This window comes from Pelophylax lessonae (genome assembly GCF_965119305.1).
Source record: "Pelophylax lessonae genome assembly, chromosome: 1".
Lineage (NCBI taxonomy): Eukaryota > Metazoa > Chordata > Amphibia > Anura > Ranidae > Pelophylax > Pelophylax lessonae.
This window is the reverse complement of record NC_138768.1, coordinates 160,332,358-160,351,539: the sequence shown is the minus strand read 5'-3', so window position 1 is coordinate 160,351,539 and position 19,182 is coordinate 160,332,358. Positions and strand designations below refer to the sequence as shown.

The 19,182-nt window shown below is 38.1% G+C and overlaps 1 protein-coding gene across 1 annotated transcript in view; it reads left to right on the top strand.

Moving 5' to 3' along the window:
- KIAA0825 overlaps positions 1–19,182 on the top strand; it is a 735,478-nt gene that overhangs the window by 257,889 nt on the left and 458,407 nt on the right. The window contains exons 13-14 of the mRNA XM_082247736.1: positions 5,037–5,176; positions 16,318–16,509. Coding sequence (XP_082103862.1) covers positions 5,037–5,176; positions 16,318–16,509 — 332 coding nt within the window. The remainder of the gene's footprint in view (positions 1–5,036; positions 5,177–16,317; positions 16,510–19,182) is intronic.

Genomic DNA, 19,182 nt, shown 5'->3' with positions numbered 1-19,182 from the left:
TATATAACATATCCATGTATTGCATATAAATATAGAAATAAAATGTCGAATTTTCATTGGTAAATACACGACTTTATTGTGAAAGCGATTGCTCCGTGGGTGCCAATTATACATGATGCAAAAAGCAAAACTTTATATAAACCCAAAAGGGGGACCAAGGGAGAGCTGCCACAAATCGAATATCTAATTGATCAATAAAAACTCTAACATAATAAGTCTAATTGGTAATAAAAGACATTAATCCATACAATGGGTCATAAATAGGAATACATGGATAACAAATACAATGCATTAGGACAGTTGTAGTCAAGGACTAAATGAAGTAAAAACATTAAATAAAAATGAAAATTGGATATGATTATATAGTTGATTTTCGGCTCATGTTTGTGAAGCCTTGAATCGAATTATCTGAATATGTGTCTGCTCTACGCGTTTCGTGGATCTCTGTCCACTCGTCAGGAGCATTGGTAAATCTGAGAATAAAAATGTGGGTTAAAGAATTATAACCACGAGAAAAAATATATATGAAATGAATCAGAATGGACACTAACTTGTAAGTGTCCAAAATCGAGGAGCAATCCAAATTGAAATCGGAGGACCCAGGGTGATCCAGGGGAAGCCTGACCCGGGGCTGAGGCATGGTGAACGCCAGCACATAGGGACAACCGAGATGAGCGGACCAAAAACGATGTAATTGTAGTAACAGATTGTAGCATATTGTAGCAGATAAGGCTCAAAATTTGTAAGGGCAACGGCACAAAGGGAACCAGCACAATCTAAAAATAAATGAATAGAAAAAATATATAAATAAATATATTGGAGAGGGAAAACTCTCAAAATATTATTAATGATTAATGGAACATATAAAATCAGTTAACTGGACCCAAGATGTGTGCCTATAATTCGCCACTCAGAGAGTCAATATTGCCAAAAAAGACCTATAGTATCTAAATTATTGTTCATGGTAAAAATAAAAATAAACGAGGTGTGAGCCTGAATAGAGAAAGTGAAGAAAATTGGTTGAAAGCCGGTACCGACCTCCATGTGCCGATACCGTGTGCTCAAGGGAAAAAGATGCAAAGAAATGGAAGGGTGGGGAGAAGTGCGATGGGTGAAGGAAAAGCCAGAAGAATGGATCATTCAAACCGAATAAAAAAGTGAATAGGAAGATATGACCGCTCAGGACAGAGGAATTGCCAAGCATGAAAGGCTGAAAAACTTGTTGCAAAGCATGCAGACATAAAAGGATGTGGGTGTTATGGTGGGAAAAGAAGGAATGACAAATAGGGAATAAAATACCAAGAATATTGTGAGCCATTAGTAATAGACAGGTCCGTCCGCATCAAAGGTCCAGGGTAGCTGGAATGGCACCACGCCAACGCCATGCTGAACGCCAGTAATAAGGGCCGCTAAAGCACCTCCCATATCCGGTCTGTCAGACCGGACATAGGTAGGAGCAAGCCGCCCACTGACATTACACCAGATCGAAAAAAGTCGTCATGGCAACGCGACGCCATGAAGCGTCGCGCTCCATGCAACTAAGGCATGGCGCCGATGGGAAGGTGTCACGATCCGCCCCCTGAAGCTCGGATGCCAGAGCAGAGACGAGCCCAGGGGGAGGCGGCTGGCCACCCATCGCAGCCCCGAGCAGGAAACCTGAACCCGCTCGGGTCGATCAAGTTCAAACTGGAAGAAAGGCTCAATTGGAATGTATTGAAAACAATTGGAAGGAAAAAAAGAATTTTGATTGTTCCAAAGATATATGATTACTTGGAACAACACAGAAAATATTAACAAAAAAATGTATGAAAGGCTAATGTAATCTAGAAAAAATAATCTAGAAAAAATATATAAAGGATTGTTATTAATATATAATATAATTTCTACAAGAACTTCACATGGCAGATCAACGAGCATGGGTGTCTTCCACCCAAAAATTGGAACAAAAGGAAGTGGATCTGCCAATGTGTGTTCTTGATAGAGTGTCTAGCTAATCTCCATCCCTGAACATATGAAGCAAAAAATAGGGGGGGCAAGTGGGACTTTAGATGAGTACGGCTAGACACCGGGGCTGGACACTGTTTATAAATAGAGATAAATAAACAAAAATATATAACATATCCATGTATTGCATATAAATATAGAAATAAAATGTTGAATTTTCATTGGTAAATACACGACTTTATTGTGAAAGCGATTGCTCCGTGGGTGCCAATTATACATGATGCAAAAAACAAAACTTTATATAAACCCAAAAGGGGGACCAAGGGAGAGCTGCCACAAATCGAATATCTAATTAATCAATGAAAACTCTAACATAATAAGTCTAATTGGTAATAAAAGACATTAATCCATACAATGGGTCATAAATAGGAATACATGGATAACAAATACAATGCATTAGGACAGTTGTAGTCAAGGACTAAATGAAGTAAAAACATTAAATAAAAATGAAAATTGGATATGATTATATAGTTGATTTTCGGCTCATGTTTGTGAAGCCTTGAATGGAATTGTCTGAATATGTGTCTGCTCTACGCGTTTCGTGGATCTCTGTCCACTCGTCAGGAGCATTGGTAAATCTGAGAATAAAAATGTGGGTTAAAGAATCATAACCATGAGAAAAAATATATATGAAATGAATCAGAATGGACACTAACTTGTAAGTGTCCAAAATCGAGGAGCAATCCAAATTGAAATCGGAGGACCCAGGGTGATCCAGGGGAAGCCTGACCCGGGGCTGAGGCATGGTGAACGCCAGCACATAGGGACAACCGAGATGAGCGGACCAAAAACGATGTAATTGTAGTAACAGATTGTAGCATATTGTAGCAGATAAGGCTCAAAATTTGTAAGGGAAACGGCACAAAGGGAACCAGCACAATCTAAAAATAAATGAATAGAAAAAATATATAAATAAATATATTGGAGAGGGAAAACTCTCAAAATATTATTAATGATTAATGGAACATATAAAATCAGTTAACTGGACCCAAGATGTGTGCCTATAATTCGCCACTCAGAGAGTCAATATTGCCAAAAAAGACCTATAGTATCTAAATTATTGTTCATGGTAAAAATAAAAATAAACGAGGTGTGAGCCTGAATAGAGAAAGTGAAGAAAATTGGTTGAAAGCCGGTACCGACCTCCATGTGCCGATACCGTGTGCTCAAGGGAAGAAGATGCAAAGAAATGGAAGGGTGGGGAGAAGTGCGATGGGTGAAGGAAAAGCCAGAAGAATGGATCATTCAAACCGAATAAAAAAGTGAATAGGAAGATATGACCGCTCAGGACAGAGGAATTGCCAAGCATGAAAGGCTGAAAAACTTGTTGCAAAGCATGCAGACATAAAAGGATGTGGGTGTTATGGTGGGAAAAGAAGGAATGACAAATAGGGAATAAAATACCAAGACTATTGTGAGCCATTAGTAATAGACAGGTCCGTCCGCATCAAAGGTCCAGGGTAGCTGGAATGGCACCACGCCAACGCCATGCTGAACGCCAGTAATAAGGGCCGCTAAAGCACCTCCCATATCCGGTCTGTCAGACCGGACATAGGTAGGAGCAAGCCGCCCACTGACGTTACACCAGATCGAAAAAAGTCGTCATGGCAACGCGACGCCGTGAAGCGTCGCGCTCCATGCAACTAAGGCATGGCACCGATGGAAAGGCGTCACGATCCGCCCCCTGAAGCTCGGATGCCAGAGCAGAGACGAGCCCAGGGGGAGGCGGCTGGCCACCCATCGCAGCCCCGAGCAGGAAACCTGAACCCGCTCGGGTCGATCAAGTTCAAACTGGAAGAAAGGCTCAATTGGAATGTATTGAAAACAATTGGAAGGAAAAAAAGAATTTTGATTGTTCCAAAGATATATGATGACTTGAAACAACACAGAAAATATTAACAAAAAAATGTATGAAAGGCTAATGTAATCTAGAAAAAATAATCTAGAAAAAATAGAAAAAATATATAAAGGATTGTTATTAATATATATTATAATTTCTACAAGAACTTCACATGGCAGATCAACGAGCACGGGTGTCTTCCACCCAAAAATTGGAACAAAAGGAAGTGGATCTGCCAATGTGTGTTCTTGATAGAGTGTCTAGCTAATCTCCATCCCTGAACATATGAAGCAAAAAATAGGGGGGGCAAGTGGGACTTTAGATGAGTACGGCTAGACACCGGGGCTGGACACTGTTTATAAATAGAGTAGTTGCCCACTCTGCAATTTTGTTCAATTCATTCTGTAATATTTCTACCTGGTATCCATTTAGGAATCCTAGAACTTGCTTTACACTGTAAATAGAGGTACAGCAAGTCCATTATTTGCCAGGCGAACTCTCCTAGCATCATGATAATATTGACATCACTTCTGGTGTTGTTAGAAATCCTAGTGGGGGCAAATCCCATTCCCAATCAAATACATAGCCTAATTGGGCCCAAGTTGCTCTATGGAGGAACCTGTATAGTCAATAAGTAAATAGGCAACCCTTCTTTTCTTACCCTTTTGCTTTCCTTTTTCCTCCTTTAGGAGCCCCCGTACTTCTGCACATGACAAAGCTAGTATATTTTACCCTGATTAAATAACAGAATGGTGTTTTGTAATTTAGCCTTTTGTCTGTCAAAAAGACTTGTGACTTGTAGCAATAAAATTAATTCATCTGTGTGCACCTCCTGGGTATTGTGACACTAAGGTAAAACCTGGAAAAGGCGGATTTATCCATGCACAAAAAGTAGCAATTTTTAGCTTCTACAACAAGAACATACATGTTTCCGCACAATGGATGAGTGAAGTTACTTTGTGTCAGTAACATATCTGGCAGCCTACCAAATGTTAATTTGCTCTTAGCTACTTGAGATTAAATGTAATTCCTTCCCTGAGCAGTTTTAAAGTAAGCAAGCATGAAAGCATTTTCTGAGTAATCTGGGAGGAATTGACATTTAAATGAGTTAGCATTACATCTGCACTTTAAGGCTATTCATTTCATAGATAAATTAACTACATTATTCTCTCTTTATCTTACGTTTTGAAAGAACTCCATCAGCAGAAGAAATGGCAGTCCAGGGTCAGCTGAAACTGCTCTTATCCCAACCATGCTGTAATTGGAACTTGCTGCTTGAAACACTGCTGCATCCTGATTGTCTTGTTGCTAGAACTTTGCTGACTGGCTCAAGTAAGTACACCTTCCATTTAAAGTATTACATTATGTATATGTGAGTCTGGGTATAGTTTATGTATATGTGTGTGTGTTTCTTTGTGTTGATACTGTTTATTCAAATACCGAAATATGCTTTAAAGAACAAATTAACCTAAAATAGGTAGTTATTTTGTATAAGTGCTACTGACAAAATTCACAGAGCTGTATTTATTTTATCTGTTTCACTTATATGCTAGTAACCTTATTCCATAGTACTTTATAGAGAGTCAACCAGGTCAGTCTTGGCGGACATTTTTCTAGTTGTCTTTCTTTTGCATAGTTATTATCACTTGGCAATATGCATTTCGCTACCAAATAATTGGCAAAAATTTATAATAAATATGAGATTATGTGTGTGTTTACATAAATAGATTCACAACAGCTTCTGTCCCACCATAGAGCTGACAATATACTCTTTCAAGCATACATTGTTTGACCACTTTGAAATTAAAGCCAGTAAAGCTATGCATATTGATTGTGGTATGATTGAGTATGGTTTTAGAAAACCTGGAGGAAACCCATGCATAAATAAGGAGGATGTTCATACTTTATGCAGATTGTATCTGGGTAAACAGACACATTGCCAGTTTGTTTCTGCCTAAACTGTAGACCTCAGAAGGCACTAGGACATACAGGCACAAACTAACAGCCTAAAGACCCTTTTTTGCAAGATCTTTCTATAAAAATGCATGATTGGATTGCCTGAGCATGCATGCACTGTATGTTTGAAAAGCAGGGAGGGAGTGTGCAGTCAGATAACAAAATTGCAGGTTTATCTCAGGTTAAGTAATACCCACTGGCTAATATACAATGCCACTAGGTCCCCTTAGATTGGTTGGGTGGGAGTTTCTGGTGCATTCTGATGGAGCCTATGCACATAAGGATAGGCAGGATCTCTTGTAAGCATAGATTAACTGTGGCCATCTCTAATCTTTTCTTTACAAGCCAGCAGTGATCAAATATTTATCACAATTGTTATGTGACCTTCAAAGTCAATTGTGTCATTTATTTTTTCAACAGCCAATTATTAAATAATTAAGAACTTCAGGTTTATCTACACAAGCTTTCTTTGTTTTATCTAGACAATTTACATAGGTAACAGGTAATTATGACACTCTAATGAGTATGCAGTGGATCTATAGTAGACAAGAGGTAAATGCCCAAATGTCTTTAGTCCGGCTACCAACTATCCCTCATAATCGCTTATTTAACAATGCAATGAAAAAATTATGGTGAAGATCAAAGTGTAGCAGCAGCTCTCTAAAAGTACAATTTCACTTTTATTGAACTTGTCCTATACCTAATTCTGCAGATTCCAAATGCAGAATGCTTTATTAAATGTTGTACTTCTTACCCATTCCAGCAATCTTTACTGCGTGGCCCTGCCCTGAGCCACTGGGCCTCTATAGCAAAAATGACCCTACAGGCTCTTTTCTTTGTGCGCATGCGTGGCCTTATATTTTCCTATGGGTAAGCCTTAATTCACTGGATGGCTGTAAAGAATGTAGCCATTAGTTCCCTCCACCACATAGGGCGGCCACTAACATTCCTTTTAAAATCTGCCATTATGTAGCATTTTTTCCACTCCTTAGGAAAAAGTATTGTATTCTGTATCATGAGGTTCCTGGTGGGGTAGCAGTCAAAATTTACATGGGCAAATCTTTCACCACATGTGAGACATTTACCATGGCATGGTTAGCATCATTACCTAATATCATTAGCCTGCATGTTAGTGTATTTAGAGTCCATCTGAAGTTTTGTCCTGGAAAAATGCATTTTGAAAATTGCTATTATATAATGCTCTTTTTGCACAACTTCATGCAAAGGGGGAAAGAAACCTCTGTTTATTAAAAAACATGTTATGTCCATTTTCTACTAAGTGCAAGATTTTGTAAAGAGAAAGATTCACATTTGGCTTTATGATTGAATCTGAATATTCAGTATATTCACTGATTATCGGTCTCTTATTTGGCTATACTTCTTCTCGGGATGTCCATAGACCCTAAATGTCTAAGGTAAGAGGCCAGTAATGCTGCCTTCCTAAAGTGGTTGTAATTCCCCCTCCAAAGAAAAAAAAAAAAAGATCCTGTGCATTTAATGCATAATACAGTGCCTTGCGAAAGTATTCGGCCCTCTTGAACTTTGCGACCTTTTGCCACATTTCAGGCTTCAAACAAAGATATAAAACTGTAATTTGTTTGTGAAGAATCAACAACAAGTGGGACACAATCATGAAGTGGAAAGAAATTTATTGGATATTTCAAACTTTGTTAACAATAAAAAACTGAAAAATTGGGCGTGCAAACTTATTCAGCCCCTTTACTTTCAGTGCAGCAAACTCTCTCCAGAAGTTCAGTCAGGATCTCTGTATGATCCAATGTTGACCTAAATGACTAATGATGATAAATAGAATCCACCTATGTGTAATCAAGTCTCCGTATAAATGCACCTGCCCTGTGATAGTCTCAGAGGTCCGTTTAAAGTGCAGAGAGCATCATGAAGAACAAGGAACACACCAGGCAGGTCCGAGATACTGTTGTGGAGAAGTTTAAAGCCGGATTTGGATACAAAAAGATTTCCCAAGCTTTAAACATCCCAAGGAGCAATGTGCAAGCGATAATATTGAAATGGAAGGAGTATCAGACCACTGCAAATCTACGAAGACCTGGAGAAGACTGATCAGAGATGCAGCCAAGAGGCCCATGATCACTCTGGATGAACTGCAGAGATCTACAGCTGAGGTGGGAGACTCTGTCCATAGGACAACAATCGATCGTATACTGCACAAATCTGGCCTTTATGGAAGAGTGGCAAGAAGAAAGCCATTTCTTAAAGATATCCATAAAAAGTGTTGTTTAAAGTTTGCCACAAGCCACCTGGGAGACACACCAAACATATGGAAGAAGGTGCTCTGGTCAGATGAAACCAAAATCGAACTTTTTGGCAACAATGCAAAACGTTATGTTTGGCGTAAAAGCAACACAGCTCATCACCCTAAACACACTATCCCCACTGTCAAACATGGTGGTGGCAGCATCATGGTTTGGGCCTGCTTTTCTTCAGCAGGGACAGGGAAGATGTTTAAAATTGTTAGGAAGATGGATGGAGCCAAATACAGGACCATTCTGGAAGAAAACCTGATGGAGTCTGCAAAAGACCTGAGATTTGTCTTCCAACAAGACAATGATCCAAAACATAAAGCAAAATCTACAATGGAATGGTTCACAAATAAACATATCCAGGTGTTAGAATGGCCAAGTCAAAGTCCAGACCTGAATCCAATCAAGAATCTGTGGAAAGAACTGAAAACTGCTGTTCACAAACGCTCTCCATCCAACCTCACTGAGCTCGAGCTGTTTTGAAAGGAGGAATGGGCAAAAATTTCAGTCTCTCGATGCGCAAAACTGATAGAGACATACCCCAAGCGACTTACAGCTGTAATCGCAGCAAAAGGTGGTGCTACAAAGTATTAACTTAAGGGGGCTGAATAATTTTGCAAGCCCAATTTTTTCAGTTTTTTATTTGTTAAAGTTTGAAATATCCAATAAATTGCGTTCCACTTCATGATTGCGTCCCACTTGTTGATTCTTCACAAAAAATTACAGTTTTATATCTTTATGTTTGAAGCCTGAAATGTGGCAAAAGGTCGCAAAATTCAAGGGGGTGAATACTTTCGCAAGGCACTGTATATAGCATGTCAGTTGGCCCTTTCCAGGTTGTACAATATGTGATTGATCCTGCCTGTTCCTGTGTTCCCCTGTGTGTACTGACCACGCTAATTTATGACTGCTGATCCATGATAGTGTGGTCATCATCCTACACTCTCCACAGCATCTCTGCATCTTTCCCTCCCTCTCTCAGTAGTCTGCATGTGAAGCCGATCTCCTCCCCCCCTCTCTCCTCCTGCCTTGAGTAATACTATTCTCTGCCGCTACTCCAGTGCTTGTAATAAAACATATATTCATTTATTTGATCCTATCTGTTTTAGGTCAATGTTTAGCACAGTGTGTGTGTTTTCTTAAAAGTAAAATGCTACATACCTTCTTTGCACAGTGCTGCTGTGCAGTCACATATCCTTCCTCTTCCATCTTGCATACATCAGAAAGGAATCTCAGCCCCTCCCACTTTAGTCTCTTAGATCGAGAAGGAAATTTAGCATTATCATTTTAAGAAAACACACACACTGTTCTAAACATCGACCTAAAAGAGTTAGGAAAAGTGTAAACTTCAAACTATGGGGTTAATTTTCTAAAACTGAAGAGTGCACAATCTGGTGCAGCTCTGCATAGAGACCAATCAACTTTCATTTTTTTTTTTTTGGTCAAAGCTTAATTGAACAAGCTGAAGTTAGAAGCTGATTGGCTGCCATGCACAGCTGCACCAGATTTAGCTTTCTTCAGTTTTAGGAAACTAACCCCACTATGTTTGATATTATTATGATTATTTGGGAGATGGAAAATGGCATAACTTCAACCAGTTGAAGTCAATAGGCCTCTCTTACCTCCAAGAGTTACATGCAGGCACACTTAGAAAAGTGGAATTAGATATATAGTTTTAGTAGGCAAGTCTATCCAGTTAAATTAATTTATAAATATATGTACAGATTCCTTCATAACCTCAGCTGACCTGATTCTCTTTAAATACAGTCCATACAAAAATGCATAATTTAAAACAGTGGTGTAGAGGTATAAACTGGCCCTTTAAAAGGAACTATACTCCTTTCTGCTTCAGTAATACAAGTTCCACAAGCTCCTTGCTGGCACAGGCATGTTTTTGCTGGATTATTTTGGGATCTTGGGTGGCCAGGACAAGATGACACATAAGAGTTAATTCATTCCGTCACCCATCACATGCCATGACTCTACACTGAGCTGTGCATGCACAGCTCAGTGTACTTTGCAAAGAGTTTGCGAGAAGGTAAGAGTCCTTTATTTCAGAAGCGACATATAATGTGTCTCTTCTGCAATAAATAACTCATTTTTACTTGTTAATTTTAATTTTTTTTCCCCAAAGCTTCACTTTAAATTGGGGTTTCATGTACCCATCCTGCCCTTTAATGGCCTGCAAATTCTGCATGTTCTTTGGCTTGTTTGGTGGCAAGAACAAATCAAAGATATGTTTTTATTAGCCTTGCTATGATAAACTGTTGAAAACTGATTGGCTGCTTCTTAAATCAGTATCCAATACAGACATCTACTTGCAGGACTTAATAGAAATCATCATACCTGTGCAGGATTGATTACGTTTTTATATAAAGAGTAAGAGGACAATGTGTGTCCACCAAATGCTATTCTACAAAATGTAATTTAGGTCTGTCATTGTTAAGTGGTCTAACATTAGTTAGAATGGCAACATTGCTTCAGACTCTGTCCTAGCTCATATTCACAACCGAGCTCCATTCACTCACCTATTCAAATACCTGTCATCATCTACAAAGACTGACAAATGTTTGATCAAGATCACATTACTACCCTACTGCTCTCCTGTATTGAATTCTGCTAGCTGCTTTAATTATCACATGGATAAAGTGACAGAAAGCATAAATCTATTGACTGGCCAGGTCCTTGTGTGGCAGGAGAATATGTGCCTTCAAATGACATTGTGTACTTAAACCTGGAGAACAAAGTGGCCCACAGAAAACTGATACGCTTTTCCTGGGGAATATTTCTAGTCTTGCATATTTTATGTTTTACATGAATTTCCAGATGTGTGAATTCTTGTGACAAACGTATGTATGGGATTATGTATCCTATTACTGTAAAACATCAACATATTGATGCCTCTGGGGAAGTAATGATGGAACAAAGAATCTGTGCTCCATGGTTCCAAATATTTATTTATACTAGAGAAAATCATTTAAAGGCTAGAATAATTTTAATGCTATAATATTCAGGTATTTTTTGTGAATAATTGAATCACAGGGACATTATTGTTGATTTAGATGGCCTGGTTTAGATTGAAAGCAAATATTAGCGCTTTCAATGATCAAAGTCATTAATGAAGCCCATGATTTTGAGCACATAAAGCAAAGTTTTATTTGGCAGCACATATTCGCATTTAATAAACTTAGCACACTATTAGTAAAAACATTTAGTGAAAAATTGGATTTGAATATCCTTATTAGTGTTGCTTTGGTAATGTTTTAGATGTATGTTTGTGTTTCATTAGCTTTTGTCTAGTGTTTTGATGTGATGTTTGCAATATGTGAAAAAGTGATATTCGGGACTTCTATCATTTAGAAAAAAGTAACAAAAAAAAATGCATTTTTAGATAGAACTGTATCTGTGCAGTTATGTGCAAATGTCTTTGGTATTAATAGTGTTAGTTTGTGCTTAGTGATGTATTTGTGAAGTATTTATAAACTTGCGTCCAAGGCTTGACAGACTTTAGCGATCTCTTTGTTGTTACAATTGCAAAGTAATTAGAATAAAGAGTACTGTAATCCACTTTTGTTGAGAAAAAAATAAACCCTTCTGGGTGATCAATATGCATGGATTTTGACAAAATTTATAGCATATTCCTACCTTTTGTTGCTGTGAAGAAATAGCTTTTTGTTTCACCAGACTGAGTGCATATTTATTTTGAATGGGAGGGTTTGGTTCATTATAAATCAGATGATGCACTTTCTGTGTTCTAATGAGGAAAGTTGCAGTGTTTGCATCCCTTAACAAGTGGCTAACTTACATTTCTATTGCAGGGAGTGCCTAAAATCTTACTTGTATCTTAGTGCAGACTTCTGGGAAAGTCAGTCAATCACACAAGCAGGAAATGACGCTAAATTACAATATGTTTCATGTAACAATTGTATATTGTATATATACTATTTATTATTTGCTAGATTGTTTTTCATGCAAGTGGATTTATTCAAAACAACCTATTTTGTACTTATATTATATGTCTCAAGGAACACTCTAAAAGTATATCAGAGCAGCACTGTGAAAATGAAATACTACCTGTGTTCATTTGCATTGAATACTTGTGAAAACTATTTAAAAATAATGTTGCCTAAATGTTGTTTCACTGTCCATTAACAATGAGATGGTGGTCAGTTAGGGTTTATGAGCATCTAGATACAGAGAAGGTTCTTGTATTTGTTCTGTTTGTTACAAAGTAAGAACTGAGCATTGAGAGCAATTACGAGAAATGTTTACAAGGTGCAGCTTGATTCATAAATGTCTTCTTCTGCTGTTCCAAAACAGTGCTGAAAGATTATAAAGCATGCCTAAGACACATGCTGTACCTCTGTATTTTACACTGGTCATCACCTCAGACATAAAATACTCTATTACCCATGTTTTATACTGCACTCTATATCACACTGTACCACCATGTAAAGGCTTGGCAGCTTTTTAAAAGCTCTTTTCACATTGCCATTTGCTGAAGTAGGTCACATGGTACATCCTCTTCCTTCTCACAAGACTGTGATGTCATAAAAGTGGCCTACTCAGTGCCAGACACAGTTCAACTGCCCTGCATGCTCAGCTGATTATAAATCTGTGATGGTAGGGACAGGCAAGAGAAACTTACTCAGGTGCCACATATAATATCTGGAATAATGCATGTGAATACCTACATTTTCTGGGTTTTAAATGCTGTTCACAATAAAAGTATACATGTACAAAGACATACAAAAAGGATTCACAGTACCAACTCTGATACACTCACCTGCTGGACCTCACCTCACCCCTCAGAGATGGGTACTTCTAGATTATCACCCTGGTACTTTGTATACAACGCATTGCTCATGTTCCTTTCATCAGGGTTTGGTATTTGTTCTCTTCTGTTCTAGCAGGCCTGCGAGCCGGCTGATTCATGTTTTTGGTTATGTTATATTCTTGTTTATTTGTATCATTTTGACTCTTTAAGACTATATTGTTGTCATATATCTGTTCATTGTGTAAACCATGCTGATATAAAAACCCCAATAAAGTATTTGAAACAAAAAAAAAAATTATTCACAGTCTAACTCAAAGTAAAAGAGTATTCTTTAGTACATCAGCATGGTATAGGTAGTCTGATACATTTCCAGGGACAGATGTCAACCACTTGTTACTATCTGTCAAAATCAGGATGAGTAGCCCGTGTGATAGTCAAATAATGAGTAATTATTTTAGACCTGTTATGGCATTTGAGATGCATTTGGGAAGTGTTTTTACAATGCAATTACCAGGAAAAAATAAAAGGAAGTCTCAAACTGATTTTCAGTCATCTTAAATGCGTATATACACTAGTCTGTAAAGCATATCTAAACCCAATCCTTAGATGATGTAGCGGCATTAGTTTTGTTTGACAGGGTAATGAACAAAATGTGAACAAGCCCTTGGACTTTCTTTCTGTTATTAACTATTATTAACTGGTAATGAGAAAAAGAAAAAAAAAAAGGGGGTGAGCCAAGGTCACGATACACATATGCTTATCAATGACAACAAGAACTTATTGGTACACTCAACCACAAGAATCACATAATCATGCAACTGTAGTCCCAATAAACACTGGGGATTATACTATAAAAGGGTGTGCCAATCAGGGGCTGGGAACCCATGTGCAATACCAGGAAGGGAAGGTAGTAAGGGTAAGGGCAGATAGGGGGAGGGGAAAGGGAATAAAGGAAGGGAAGGAAAAAAAAAAAGGGGGGGGGGAGATGATCACAATAATAACAACAAAATAAAGTAGGAACAACCAGCATGTTAACTGAAAGCATTATTGTTGCTGACTAACATATTCCATGGGTCAGAGCAAGTCCACTCTAGTCTTCAACAAGATAAACTAAATCAAATACTATGGAGCTGTAGAGAGCCCAGAGGCAGAGGGCTGGGAAACTCTGCAAAGCAGTAGAAGTATAATGTATCCAAGTGGCCCAAATACCATACAACTTTTCATGTAAACCCTTATATATCCCCATTCACTCCTCCGCTGCCATGATTTTATTGACCAGGTGGATCCAATCAGCTCGCCCTGGAATATGGGCCATTTTTCAATTGACCGGTATCAAATGCATTGCTGCATTTAAATGACGGGGCAAAACCGACTTACGGTAGTGGCTGAGAGGAATGGGTGGCACATGGAGTAAGAACTCTAAGGGGGAGTCAGGTATCTCAATATCTAGTATCGCTTTGATCTGGGCTCTGATGTCTTGCCAGAATGGAGCTTTGGGCTCTCCAACCAGATATGTAGGTGAGTGCCCCAATGCCTGCAGCCCCTCCAGCAGACATCAGATATTGCTGGATAAATCCTGGCCAATTTAGTATTAGGAGAGAACCAGGGGAAGCCCCCCAAAGGAGCATGCTGGGGGAGACAACAGCCCCTGAGCAGTCAAAACATCCCACAATCTCTGTACTTGGGTGGTGATAGGGGATGTAAAATCTGAACGTCTCTGATGTTCCTGGGGAAGCCAGAGGACGTGAGACAGGTTGCCACCAGCTAAAAAATTCTCTAGAGGAACCCATAATTTAATGTTTACAATATGATGCCAGTCCAGTATCTGCTGCAGGGCTATCGCTTCATAGTATTTACAGAGGGAAGGTACCCCCAGCCCTCCCAACCTCTTAGGGCATTGCAGGTTGCGGAGGGCCACACTTGGGCATCACCCATGCCAGATACATTTAAAAAACAAACTGTTGAGGATTTAGAAGAAGGATCTAGGTAGTGATATAGGCACCATTTGTGATATAGGCACCATTTGTAGATAGAAAAGAATCCGTGGCAACACATTCATTTTCAGTATACTGACTCAGCCCATCCATGAGAAAGTGGTACAGTCCCATCTTAGCAAGTCCTTTCGAATTGTGGAGAGTAAGGGAGCACAGTTACAAGTATGTAATTGTCAGTATTGGCTGGGAGATGAATCCCCAAATATTTCAGGGAAGTATGACATCATGAGAAGGAAAAGGATTCTTGTAACTGAGCATGCAAAGCCAAGGGAATGATAATAGGCAGAATCTCCGACTTACTATAGTTAATTTCAAAGTTTGATAGTAAATGGAATCTCTGTAGCTCAGGTATTATATTAGGCAGGGAGATCAGCTGATCGGCTACATAAAATAAGACATCATCTGCATATGCGGACAACTTGTTTTCCGTCATCGCCGCTCTAAATCCCTTATTGTTAGAATTCAAACGAATCATGTTTAACAATGGCTTGAGGGTAAGGGCAAAGATGAGTGGAACAGGGGACAGCGCTGAAAAGATATATAATTTAAACCTGCGCTAGGAGCAAAAAACATTTTTTTTTCTTTTTTTGCAAAAAATATATTTTTTTGCGGCTTCTCACTAAGTAAAAACTTAGGAAAAATGATGTACTGAAAAACAGCACCTTAAAAAAATGAAGTAAAAATTATAAAAAATTAAATATGTGTAGGTCACCAATGTGGTGGTGATCATAAAAGTGCAATAGTGCTAAATCCAAAATTGATAAATGCAATGAATAATCGCGGATACAAAGTGCAATTGTATCATAAAAGTGCAATGGTGCTAAATCCAAAATAATAAATACAATGACTGACCACAATTACAAAGTGCAATGATGCTGATACAATATACATCAAGTGCAATAAATACAAAGTGCAATAGTGCTAAGTGCAACAATGCTAAGTGCAATACAAATCACAAATATAAAATTAACACTGGTGGAACAGTCCAATGTAACTGCTTAAATATAGTCCAATGCTGAGTGCAACGTGCTCAAAGGTGCTACTGTCCAAAAGTGCAATAAGTGCTCCAAACGGTGCAGAGCTGCCACAAATTCCCTTAGGGAATCCACTCACCAGGATCACCAGGATCATGTTTATGAGGGGAAGAACAGGAGGGATGATCTCATCAGTGTTGCTTCTCCTTTGTAGTCCAAAAAGGTTGGGATGGGCCCAGTTCCTGAATGAATTGCCTAACTGCAATGCGGTCTGCAAGATGGTCCAGGACCAAAGCGTTCATTGAATTGCTGAGCAAAAAAATAAAGTATATTTGGCTGATAAAGCACATGTTCACATGTGTATATTTTTAAATGTTTACCTCTAGTTCCATTTTAAATAAAGATGGTATATAGTGTTTTGGTAAGGGAAGATGTGCTAAATTCTTGTTTTAAAGTTTTAACCTTCCTATTAACATTATTTTTTTTTTTTCAGTACATGAGACAGCATGTCTGGAATTACCCAATTTGGAAATGATAATGATGGAAGCTAACAATGGCAAAAATTTACCAGAAGCAATCCTGACAATTTTTTCTTATTGTACATTTGCTCCTTGTTCTTTTACTATCTTGCTGGAAAAATACATGGATCAGGAGCAACTTTGGGACTCCCTCTGTAACCAGACAGGTACAACACAAAGTTGATTCTCTCTGTATGTTTGTATCATGCAGCTAATCTAGCCATAAATGAATGGCCAAATTCCTATGCCGAATGGTAATGTATAAACAAGCAAGCGTGTAAGAGATGATGATTTGTTTCGGTCCACACAACAATATATTGGCCATACACCAGCTGATCCTGCTAGAAAGTTTAATACCTTTGGAAAATCTGGCTATAATTTTATTTCCTGTGCCGTGACACTAATGGCAGCAGATAAAACTTTGGGCACCTAATCCTATCTTTCTAAGTAGAGTAATAGCACACTAACACTGGTGATCAGCTTTCTACTAAAGTAAGAGAAAACATCAATATGATGTAGCCAGCAAGACCTGTTACCTGAGTTAGTTGGCAGATAACTGTCAGTGTATTAATTCACAAATGTAAGAGCCTAATTCACAAATTCCTGAGAGTTCTGTCAAATTAGGCATCAAAACATTTACCCTAAAATTAATTTACGTTTGACATCCACTGTAGCAACCAGGCACCCTCAGGATTCATTTAAGCATCAGCAAATCTCAGTTCATCTATGCTGGCTCAGTAGAGCAGAACAAGTTGTGTAAGTGGATAGGATAGATTTAGCTATCTTGGACTGTCATCTGTAGGAACTCCTTCCTGGAGTAGAATTTGGTGGTTCAAGGAAGACTGAGACTTAGACTTTGAGGAAATATTGCCATTGAAGAACACGTAACAGAAATAGGAATTCTTCAAATTGGTGGAATACAAACACACTGCAAAATATTTTCCTATGGGCAATAAGTTTGAAGGGCTAAGAATAAAACCTACTATATGTGGCTCATGTTCACAGTTAGAAAAGCTAAAAAATAGAAAAGTGCCATTTAAAAAAATATATAAAAATGAAGGAACACTATCATCATTTAAAAGTTACAAAGAATATAACAGAATATCTAAAAAGGAAATCAGGACTGTGATTAAGTCTTCAAAGATAATAATAGTAAAAAGGTCTGGTCTAAGCATATAGGCTCTTTGCAAGATAATTTACAGAATGTAAATGTGTTAAATACCTTCTTCAGCTTTGTGTATAAAAAGGAAAAAAGGAGTAGCTCAAGTCCATTATTGTGATAGTTTAAATGTAGCCCCAAAAGAAACACAGAGTCTCAAAATTGATATAGTCCAGAAACTTTTAGTTAAAACAAAGGTGAATAAAGCACATGGACCAGATGGCTTATAGTCACATGCCCTCAAAGAGTTGGGCTTGGTAATTTCAAAGTCATTGTTGCTACTTTTTATAGACTCTTTAATGACTGGCTCGATACCACTGGATTGATGCCAGTGTGTGCTACAGCGATTTAAAAGGGTATCAAAGTCTTTACCAATTAACTAGAGACTGGTTAGTTCAACTTCTGTAGTTGGGAAGATGCTTGAGAGTTTATTAAAATACCACATTATCTTTTGCTAGATAGTATTTTAAGCAATAGCGTGGTTTCACAAAAGACTGAAGTTGTGAAACAAATCTGATTTCTTTTTAAGAGGAAGCAAGAAAAAACGTAGACAAAGGCGTGGCTGTGAGCATAGAATACTTGTATTTTGCAAGAGCATTTGACACAGTTTCCCACATAGAGCTATTGTGTAAGTTAAAGTCTACAGATTACGAAAATTTATTTGTAAATGGATAGAAAACTGGCTAAAAGATAATATTCAGAGAGTAGAGATTAATGATTCATACTGTTAATGGTCTAAGGTTATTAGTGGTGTACCCCAAGGATCAATATTGGGGCCCTTACTTTTTAACTTATATTTACAAATGATATATAGTTTGGGATTAAAAGTACCATTTCAATGTTTGTAGATGACAGCAAGGTAAGTAGTGGCATAACGTCCTTACAGGATGTCTCCAACATACAGGTCAGTCTCAATGCCCTAATTAATTGAGGAACTATGGGGCAATTGAGGTTTAATTTTGAGTTTAATGTAAAGTTATGTGTTTCGGGGCTAAAAACATCCATACATCATAAATTCTAGGAAGAGAACAGCTGGGGGAGTCAATGGTAGAGACGAACCTGGGTGTTCTGGTAGATCATAGACTCAATATTAGCAAGCAATGCCAAGCTGCAGTTTCTGAAGCTAGCAAAATACTTTCTTGTATTAAAAGTGGTATAGATTCCAGAAAAAGACATCATTGCACCCCTGTAAAAATCATTAGTAGGACCTTATCTAGTATATGCAGTTCAGTTTTGGTTACCAGTTCACAAAAAGGGTATTCAAGAACTGGTGAAAGTGCAGAGAAGGGTATCCAAACTGATAAGAGGCATGGAAGAGCTCAGTTGAAGAAAGAACTAAATTTATTCTCTGTTGAGATGAGTCTATTAAGGGGGGGATATGATCACCATGTATAAATACATAGCTGGTCCATAGTGAACTTGGTGTAAACATATTCACTTTCAGGTCATTAACTTTCATATAAGGAAAGCCTTCTTCACAGTGGGGACTGTGAAAATGTAGGATTGCCTCCCACATGAACTAATTCTGGCTCAGTAGATTGTTTTAAATATATTTTATGCATTTAGGAATGCACCCAGCTCTAACTGGATATTAACATTGATAGGTAATAAAACCAGAAGTTGTTGATCCTGGGAAAATCCAATTGCCTCCTGGGGGAACAGGAAGGAAGTAAACCGGGGA